This window comes from Sinocyclocheilus anshuiensis, unplaced genomic scaffold (assembly GCF_001515605.1).
Source record: "Sinocyclocheilus anshuiensis isolate Anshui unplaced genomic scaffold, SAMN03320099.WGS_v1.1 scaffold1094, whole genome shotgun sequence".
NCBI lineage: Eukaryota > Metazoa > Chordata > Actinopteri > Cypriniformes > Cyprinidae > Sinocyclocheilus > Sinocyclocheilus anshuiensis.
In genome coordinates this window covers 965,676-975,834 of record NW_015536578.1, presented here as the reverse complement: position 1 = coordinate 975,834, position 10,159 = coordinate 965,676, and the positions used below count along the sequence as shown (strand labels likewise).

Below are 10,159 nucleotides of genomic sequence, written 5' to 3'. Positions count from 1 at the left end.
TAATTTCTTAAAGTGACAGGACTAATCTGTGTTCCACTTGGGCACGTAACCAATCTGTGGGAGCCAGAATTCTTGCTGGTTGGTAGGGGATCAAATACTTATTTTACTTACTGAAATGCAAGTCAATTTATAACCTTTATATAACGTGCTTTTTCTGTATTTTTTTGTTGATATTCTGTCTCTATCCGTTAAAATAAACCTACCATAAAAATTATAGACCCTTATTTTTTTTGTAAGTGGTCAAACTTACAGAATCAGCAGGGGATCAAGTAATTATTTTCCCCACTGTACCAACAGTGACGGCGCTACACCGGGGCTAGGGGGGGCTATAGCCCCGTCAGAATTTTGAATAGCCCCGGTTTACTCTGACGTCATCAATATCATTTATTTTCTTAGCACCCCCACATATTGGTCTAGCCCCCCCTTAGCACCGGTAGAGAAAAAATTCTGGCGCCGTGCCTGTGCACCAATCAGCACGCCCTGCCAAAACAAAAGTAAAACGGAGAGCGGCAGAAAAACAGCACGGAAACAAACAACACCTCCTAATGTCACATAGGGATGGATGTAACAAGAAGAAAAGTAATTTTAGAAGAAGATCAAGTTCTTACAGTTGGATTAAAGATTTAGAAACAAGCATACTTCATTGTAAATTATTCATATGTGCACATTATTTATAAGAAAAAAATGCTTCTGTTCATAATCTGTAATCCAATCTTAAAAGCTTTGATCTTCCTCTGTAATGACTTTCCTTTACTGCTGACATTACTTAGTCCCTTACAGGCTATTGGATAATATTATTTTTTCCCCCATTTTGCCATTTTTTTTTTCACCATTGCATAAATTAAATAGCCAAAATGTGCTTTTTACTGCTTTGTCCTGCCTTTCAAATAAAAAATAAATTACAAAACAACAATTTAAAAATATTTACTTAACACTGACTGAACATTTTTTAACATTCTAGCAGACATTATACCATCAAAGCAAAATTTAACTTAAAATTAATAAGTTAGTAAAATAGCCTGTGTGTGAATGTTATAATAAATGTATTAATAGAGCTGTTGTAGGATAATTATTATTATCATTATTGTCTTGCTTTTCTATTTCATTTTACAGAACAACAGTAAAATTACAATACTATTATTTATGAATGTTGATGGAGTTGTTGCTTTTTCTCGGCTTTTATTTTGGCAGAAACCCGCAGGAAGATCTCAGTGCTTCTTTTTGTTGATAACAGCATGCAGATTTATGAATTCATTACGAATTTGGGAAGATGTTTGTTGCACGTATCACATTGCCACATGCCTTTAAAAAAATTCACAAAAATGTTACTGAGCAACTGACGATTAACACAGTTTTAGCACAGATTTTCCTCGCGCTTTGGACTTTGAACCCTGGCAGAAATACATGCAATTCGTGCGTGCATTAGAAAATATAACATTCTGCAGTTTATTTACTAATCGTTTGAGGCGATTTCAATCATCATACAGTAGCCTAACCACCAGCATTAGCCATCTCTTCTTCTCATCGGAGACGTGATGCAGCACTAAACAGTCTTTTGCTGTCGGTGCTTCGTGCTTGTAATGATTTCTGCGTCTTTCTCTGATAGTTTTAAATACTTTAACACTGCCGACATGTTTGCTGCATTAGTGAGTGCCTCTATTTGATCGCGTTAGTAATTGTTCGGTACATATTATTCGGCCTTTACGGTTATTTGGCCGAACACCGAAAGAGATTTTTTTGCTATTTTCAGCCAAATAATTTCGGTTGCCGAACATTCGGTGCATCCCTATATCTAACAGCTGTTGAAGTTTACTTTTAGCTAAATCATACTCAGTCTGGCTCCATTATGGTAACGCCCACTTTTCGTGATCCAATCAATTACTGATGGATAAATTAGTTTCTACTCTACATTTCCTTTCGCACATATGTGAAATTATGGAAGTGAAATACATTGTGAATGGCAATTCACGTTGACTTCACAAATTTGTCCTCATTTCGGGGTCAAAGTTGGCCAGTTATGACCATTGATTTGGCCTGCCATGTCTTACCATAAGAGGGGAAAATAGGAAGAAACACTTGCCATTGAAGTAGTATATCTTCATTTTTAAATATTTTTTTTTTAACTGAAATATTTTTTAAATTACATTTTAATATAATACTGTTTAAAATAATGCAGCATTTACTACAATCAAGTTAGATTTTTGGCATTCTTGGAAAAAAATTGTACGTCTCTAAAATATAATGACACCGCCCCACCCTACAAACCTACCTTCTGTGTTTCCCCAGATTACACCTGAAGTGAGTTCGGAGACTGTTGTCATCCCGGTTGTCATGGAGAAGCCATGGAGGTTATGGGGGGCACTGGAGGCGTGTTTGCTGACAGTGTGCACCTGGTCCTGGGCAGTCTGCCGTGTCTCCCTGCTGGCCCTCATTCTGACCTTCCACCTGTACGGAGGCTTCACACTGCTGGGACTCATCCTGGCCTCTGTGGCTGGCATCCTGTACAAGTTCCAGGATGTGCTGCTCTACTTTCCCGACCAGCCCTCATCATCGCGCCTTTACGTCCCCATGCCGGCGGCAATCCCCCACGAGAACGTGTACATCCGCACCAAAGACGGTGTGCGGCTCAACCTCATCCTGCTCCGTTACACTGCCGAAAACTCCGCCTCTGCTCCCACCATTTTATATTTCCACGGCAATGCGGGGAACATCGGCCACCGCGTCCCAAACGCATTGCTCATGCTGGTCAACCTGAAGGCCAACGTGGTTCTGGTGGACTACAGAGGCTACGGAAAAAGCGAAGGAGAACCTAGCGAAGAGGGACTGTACCAAGATGCAGAGGCCACCTTGGATTACGTCATGACCCGACCGGACATTGACAAGACCAAGGTGGTGCTTTTCGGCCGCTCATTGGGTGGCGCGGTGGCCATCCGTCTGGCATCATGCAACCCGCATCGAGTGGCCGCCATCATGGTGGAGAACACTTTCCTGAGCATCCCGCACATGGCGGCCACGCTGTTCTCTTTCTTCCCCATGCGTTACCTACCGCTCTGGTGCTACAAGAACAAGTTTCTGTCCTATAGACATGTGGCACTGTGCCGTATGCCATCTCTCTTCATTTCGGGCTTATCAGATCAACTCATCCCTCCAGTGATGATGAAACAGCTGTACGAGCTGTCGCCATCTCGGACTAAACACCTCGCCATCTTTCCTGAGGGTACGCACAATGACACCTGGCAGTGCCAGGGTTATTTTGCCGCCCTAGAGCAGTTTATGAAGGAGCTTCTAAAAAGCCATGCCCGAGAAGAGACGGCCCAGGGGACGACCAACGTCACCATAATCTAGAAGAGTAACTACTATTGACTGCTCTAAATCTGGACCCTCTCAGATAGAATGTACAATTTATTCTCTCTTTGTTATTATTATTTCTCTTCTCCCCAACTTCTACGCTCTTTCTTTCCATTGATCACACACCAATAATTCATTATTTACAATTTCCTTTATTTAATAGAGAAGGATGAATTTTTTAAGCCTTCAGATTTTTTTTTTTGTCGTTTTTTATATATCAAGTATGAATGCACCTGCCTCAAGAATTTAATGCCCTTTGAGTCCTTTTTTATTTACCCACAATTTCTGCTCTCATAAGTATTCTAATAGCCCCACCACCTGCAAACGCAATTGGAAATAGTTGTTTGCCTAGTCACAATGGTCAGAACTTCTTTCTTAGTTTGAACTCTTCAGTGTAGATGTCAGTTTTTTAGAATAGTGGTTTAAAATACGTGACTAAATTAATGTCAGCGGTTACCATTATATGAGGAGACTGTCACGTTTGTCCTACCTCTTATATTTCATACATACAAATTGTAGAAGTTGGTAACGGTAAGGTTAAATTTGCTAAAAAATATTACTTTAATTTGAGATTTACACATTTAGAAAACAAAACAGCTTTAAAAATCACATTTGAAGTATGGCTGTATGTAATTTGTTAACCACTGACTACTATTCCAAAAATTCCTAGGTTTTAGGACTGCTAAACTAAACAACTCTAACAAACTGAGAAGCTCTATTTTTATTTATTTTGTTTATATGTATTCACTGAAGAACAAATACAATTTCAGTCTGGTCCTCATTGAAAGATGAAAGAAAATCTTGAAAGATTCTTTCCTCATTCATTGTAGTTGAAGAGCAACCAGCACATTCTTTGAAATGTCTCCTTTTGTGTTCCACAGAAGAATTTCCATTCTTTCAACTATTTAATGTATTGAATCGGGGGTAAAGACATGAGGTTTGTGTTTCTGTAGTCTCACATTGGTGGTTGACTGTCAAGCACCCATTAAAAGGTGAACGGTGGACTTTGCAAACCTGGCCCATTATGATGTAGTGCTGGATCAGTGCACATCCAAGTCTGTAATTATTGCATGCTTTAGATGCTCAGCACATTTCGTTTAGCTCTGACGCACTTTTACGCTCACGTCTGTTGTAATGCGTGAAAACTGCCTGTGAATTTTAAGATGACAGATTTCAAGGCAGATTGATCCTATGTCAGTTTGCATGCAAATTTTGCTATCTTCAAACCAGAGGTTATGCCAGGCTTCCAAAGTCCACCTTTCGGGACTTGACGGGCTCTTTTGCACCTGTCGTTCTCAAGGGTGCTTAAGAGATTGTATAGTAGCACAGCTGAGCTCTAGATGTCTTCAGTTATGTCTAGTATTATTTATGTTTATTAGTTATGTGGTAACAGGACAGTTGTAATTGAGTAAGAAGTGGAACCAACCAATGCAAGAGAAAAAGTTCCCATGACATCGGCTTTTGGGTGGTTTCAGGACATAAGATACTTTTGTATATCAATTTATTGACATTTTGATTTTAAAAGAAATATTCGTAATGGTCGTTATTGATCATATAGGCCTAATTCATAAGAACTGCCTCTAAACGGAATAGGAAATATTTTCAGAATAAAATTATTTGCAATGTGTCATTTAGTTGAACTCAAAGTGACGTACCATGATACCTTATTGAATGTCTGTGTGGTTGAGTGTTAACCTTGAAACAAAGATGCTGAAATATTATAAAATAGTGAAAAAAAACTACTTTAGAGTTTACTAGATTTGACTAACACAGCATTGGCATGTTCTGGCCATTCTCTGGGGCTAGTTTGTATGTTGAAATCTCATTTCATCTTGTTCGTAAACTGAATGAAATAATATAAAGTGCTGCTCATGTTTTATATTTGCTTTTTACAGTAAATAGCAGAGCGGAAAGATTCAGTTCTGAATGTGCAAGGAGGGTTTTCTTATTCTTTCAACATTTGTGTTTTGAGCTCTGGGTTTTCTATTCAAATCATTTGTTCATGTACATACAATTAAATCACACTTTCTATTTTCTGTGTGGTGACATGCAATAAAGAAAGCAAACCCTTCTGATAACTTGCCTGCAAGAGTCTAATTGTACTCTGAAGCTGCTGGTTCCTGTTTTTGGTTTTCACTCTGGAAACTCCACTTTAAAAAGAATGAAACTGATGTTTTTTTGTTTGTTATTTTTGATTTTATACCAAGAATAGCTTTCGTTTTACTGGTCCGCGTCATTTATATACATTCTTCTGTGCTGATATTCTATGATAACAAACATGACATTTTCATTTATCTACTGTTTATCTTTGCACATTTGACGCAGTTTGTCGGAACGGCCACAAAGAAAGTGGTGACAAAGCAACTTTCAGTTGCAGTGCAGTGTTGAATACAGTGGGTGTGGATAGCTGGGCAGGAAAGGGACACAAAAACCAGACTGTTAGCTGGAGAATTGTAGCAGACGGGATGTTTTTTGTAAGTGCGGATCCTGCATGATTGAAGTCATGTTTTGAGGTGGGTTGAGATCTTCAAAGAAATAAAACTTCTTCAGAATCTGTCTATATGCCATTCAGGCTAAATTGATTCACTAATAACCATATTTCCTAAAAGTTTGTTTCCACCATGCCTGCTGAAGATGTTGGTCCAGGTCGGGGTGAAAGGAGAAGGTTGCCATGGCTGTTTCTGGTGCTGGTCATTGCTGCAATCACCTCCTCTTCCCTGTCTGTGATCTCCCTGTACCATGTGCTGGCCCTGCAGGCCGAGGTGGAGGGTTTGAGAGCCGAGGTGGTCCGCAAGAGAGAGGAGCAAAGCGGGACACTAGAGGAACCCATGAAGGGGGCAGAAAAACAAACCCATCAGCAGGAAGAAGAGGAGAACAAAGAGAGAATTGAGGTTTGGACCACAACACATGTACATCAAATGTTTTTCTAAAAAGCTGTCTTTTGTAAATGTGATGAATTTGAAGGAATTGCATAAATAGCAGTTAGTTGTGACATCGGGAAGATGTCTCAATGGTTATATCTCAGTAATTTAATGTTCGGAGTCCAATTGGTTGTTGGAGAACTCGTAAATTAACAGTGTTAATGTTGCAGTTCCTCAGTGACTCTTGTTCAGGTCAATAACAGTGTCAATGTTGCAAATTTCATCATCAATTATTAAACAGGTTCAACTCTGCTATAAGCAGAGCTATATGCTGCTATAAGTGGCATTAGTCAATACTTTTGTAGTCAAAAGACTTTAAGGTATGTCCCTAAACAGAAATGGACTTTCCAGAAATATTCCTGACATAAGAAATATTCACTAAAATAAAGTAAAAAAAGTGTGACAACTAGCACCAGTCCCATCTACTTGTCTAATTGGGAGAAAAAAAATAGCTAAACTGGTTTAGCTAATGACCAACCTAGATGCAGATATATTTTGGGCACTTTCATGCTGGTCAAGGTGGCCATTATAATCTACCACACACAATAAGCTGGTTGTCTGTGTACAGTATCTGCAGCAGACTGAGATGGATGATACCATAACAGACCATACTGTCCTGTCAGAAAGGAGCCTGGGTCATACTTCAAATAAAGCAGGCAAGCCCACACTTCTGCTTATTCCGTGATGCTCATCTCGTCTTTTCTTTTTTGAGTGTTAACTGAGAAGTGCTGTGGGTTTGGTGCGGAGCAAAGATGGTGTAAGATTAGAACTACTCAATAAATAAAAAACAAAACATGCACATTGTGCAAAAGTGCACCATTAGACATTTGCATATCCTGTTGCTTTATCAGTCACTGAATGCAAAACCCTTATGATTTTATTATTAGAGTTGCACCACCATGATCATTGTCATCTCTTACAGACAATACTCAGTTAAGAAATGTTTAGTAAGAATACATGTACGTTCACAGTAAACAAATTACATTTTATTTTGCTTGTGTATGTATTTTATTTATTTTTTTCTGTGAAAAAAAAAAAAACTCTTCTGCCCTTCCACAGAACCCCAGCCCTGCTTACAGATGATGGCAAACAACAAGAGAAACACATTCCAGAAAGGTACTGGAGGAGTGGCATAGACTTAAGTTAAATTACGTTCAATTGATCCATTTTATAAATTATGACCTTGCTTTTGCTAGTGCTAGTTCATTGTACTATGAAAGCACACTGTATCTTTTAGAAATCAAAACATAATTTCCAGTCTAAAAAGAGCTTTTTTTATTAGAACTGGCCTGCAATGACATGTTCTGACCTCCTGTAAATTTGTGGCTTCACACATGTGATTGTGAACATGTCAGTGACATCAGTTGGGTGTCCAGGAAATCTGCATAGATGTAACACCTACTTTTCTACATATAATCTGAGAAATCCCAGTGGTAGAATAGATTGCATGACATTGCAAATTCAAATCCCCTGATTATTTTGGTCTGACCTTACAACCCGATCTCATGGGAAAACGTAACAATTTTGCAAGGTAGCGATTTTGTACATTTCATGAAAATTTAAAATTTTTAGAAAAAAAAAATAAGTATGAAGGCCTGCCTCTAACCCCAACCCTAAACATAACTGTCAGATCGTACTAAAACATATGAATGAGATCGTACAAATTCATACAAATTAGCCACTAATTCGCTAAAACATAAAATAGTTATGAACTGCAATGAGATTATGTTGGATCGTTGCAGTTTGAGCAGCACGTCAGCTCAGATTGTTTTATGAATCTATCATACTGTTTAGACCGTTATCAAATGATATTCTATATTTGACACAACAGCAAACATTTAAGTCAATATGTGAGTAGAACAAGAGAAAGTACTCATTTCACATTTAAGCGTCGATTGACACGTTTCCTTGTCTGGCCTTTTGTTGGATTTGGAGGTTTTTTGCATTTGAGGAAGCCCCTAATTTCAGAAGATGGTCTCTCTCTCTCTCTGTTCATATTTTGTTAGAGTTTGCTTTGGAATTATGCACAGCCATCCCATGGCAAGTCGGACTGAAGCGTGGCTCGGCTCTGGAGGAAGAGCAGGGCACCATTTTAGTCAAAGAGGAAGGATTCTTCTTTATCTATAGTCAGGTATATAAATTGTGAATGTTTAACACGTTCTTGAGTTTTTTGGCCTCTTTGAAACATCCCAACACAGTGCTCAGTGTTTTTTCCTCATTATTTCAAGCTCTCCTTTTCCCAGGTTTACTACACAGACTCTACGTTCGCTATGGGCCACATCGTGATTCGTATAAAGAAGAACGTTGTAGGAGACGAGAGTCAGCACGTTGTTCTGTTCCGCTGTATTCAGAGCATGAATCGAGTCAATCACTTCAACACGTGCTACACTGGAGGTGAGCGTGGAAAGGCCTGCTACTTTATCAGTGTTACTAAAGAGTTACAAAGTGCAAATTCTCATTACGGTAATGTATCTAGACATTTTACTTCCCAGGCTTTTCTAAATCTCATTATTTTCAAAGTATTTTTATATATTTTATAATATATATTATATATTGTAAATTCAAATTCAAAATTGCTTTATCGACACGACTGTAAACAATACAATATTGCCTAAGCTCGGAATATATGTACAGACATATTTTTGGACACTAAGGTATAATATGAGGTAATATATAAAGTATAATATATGTGTATATATATATATATATATATATATGCACTACAAATATATCATATTTAAAGAAAAACAACGTTCTGCCATTAAAGTGATATAAATTATATAAATGTCTCATAGAGAAGTGCAATGCATATATGTATAAATATATAATGTACCTATTATTACAAATGAATGTAACTGAGCATGTGATGTGCAGGTATAGTGAAGTTGGATTCTGGGGACAGACTGGAGCTTCTGATACCTCGTACTCATGCAAATATTTCTCTGGATGGGGATTCCACCTTCTTAGGAGCAATAAAACTGGCCTGACAATGGAACAAGGCTTTGGATAAGACACTGAATGAGATTGGATATGGAATTATAATTATTCATAAGGATAACTATTGACATTCACTGGACTTCATGAACTTTGGACTTTGTATCTTTGCACTTGCTTTGGTTCACACTTCAGTGGCATTTCATAAGACATGCACAAAATTCACTATTCACCATGCTGAAATTCCACTATGTCACAATTCATGATTCATCAGTCTTCATATTTTTTTTTCTTCAAAATATAGTAACATGTAATGCCTCAGAAATTACTTTTATTGCAAATGCCAAGCCCACATTGTTTTTGTTTTTTTTCACAGTTCCTGATGGATAAAATCAAGTCCCGCTCAGCATTTTTATTGAATACATTTTATTAAACACATTATTTAAAACACATTTTACTCTGAAATGTGTTATAAAACACCATTTCTTGTTGGTTTGTGAACATGCACCCACACACACCTGTATTGAATATTTTATTATTCAGAACATCACCTCAGCGTGTGCTTTGGTTTTAACAAATACCATTATAACATGAAAATTTGCTTTCATACATCACTATGTTTAAAGTTTGCACTGAACATGTAGCCTCCATGATTCTACCAGCAGATGGAGACAGTATCACACTGTGGAAGAGCATTGGAAAGTACTTGCTTTATGTTGAGTGCTTCATACAACTTCCACACAGACAACACTTTCTTTTCGTTGACAGAGGTAGTATATGCTTCTGGTGTATGAATTTGTCAGTGTTTTGGCTTGTCATGTGCCCATTTAGTGTAGAAACCACAAAAACCTATTCTAAATGTCATAGAAAGCCTTTATATAGGACAGGTAGTTATGTCTATCATTGTTCTATTTATCTGTTTGTCTGTCCATTGATCCGTCAGAATGGATGGATGG

The 10,159-nt window shown here is 37.9% G+C and overlaps 2 protein-coding genes across 2 annotated transcripts in view; both read left to right on the top strand.

The window, feature by feature from the left end:
• Window positions 1-3,477, top strand: part of LOC107702974 (protein ABHD13-like) — a 6,515-nt gene extending 3,038 nt beyond the window's left edge. The window contains exon 2 of the mRNA XM_016505458.1: window positions 2,287-3,477. Within this exon, the coding sequence (XP_016360944.1) occupies window positions 2,332-3,345 (1,014 nt within the window). The 5' untranslated portion in view covers window positions 2,287-2,331 and the 3' untranslated portion in view covers window positions 3,346-3,477. The remainder of the gene's footprint in view (window positions 1-2,286) is intronic.
• Window positions 3,478-5,767: 2,290 nt separating this feature from the next.
• On the top strand, window positions 5,768-9,256 carry LOC107702981 (tumor necrosis factor ligand superfamily member 13B-like). Its single transcript, XM_016505469.1, has 7 exons — window positions 5,768-5,861; window positions 5,958-6,239; window positions 6,838-6,925; window positions 7,329-7,385; window positions 8,276-8,400; window positions 8,513-8,663; window positions 9,144-9,256. The coding sequence occupies exons 2-7, from the start codon at window positions 5,970-5,972 to the stop codon at window positions 9,254-9,256; spliced, it is 804 nt and encodes a 267-aa protein (XP_016360955.1). The 5' UTR covers window positions 5,768-5,861; window positions 5,958-5,969.
• The last annotated feature ends 903 nt before the right edge of the window (window positions 9,257-10,159 follow it).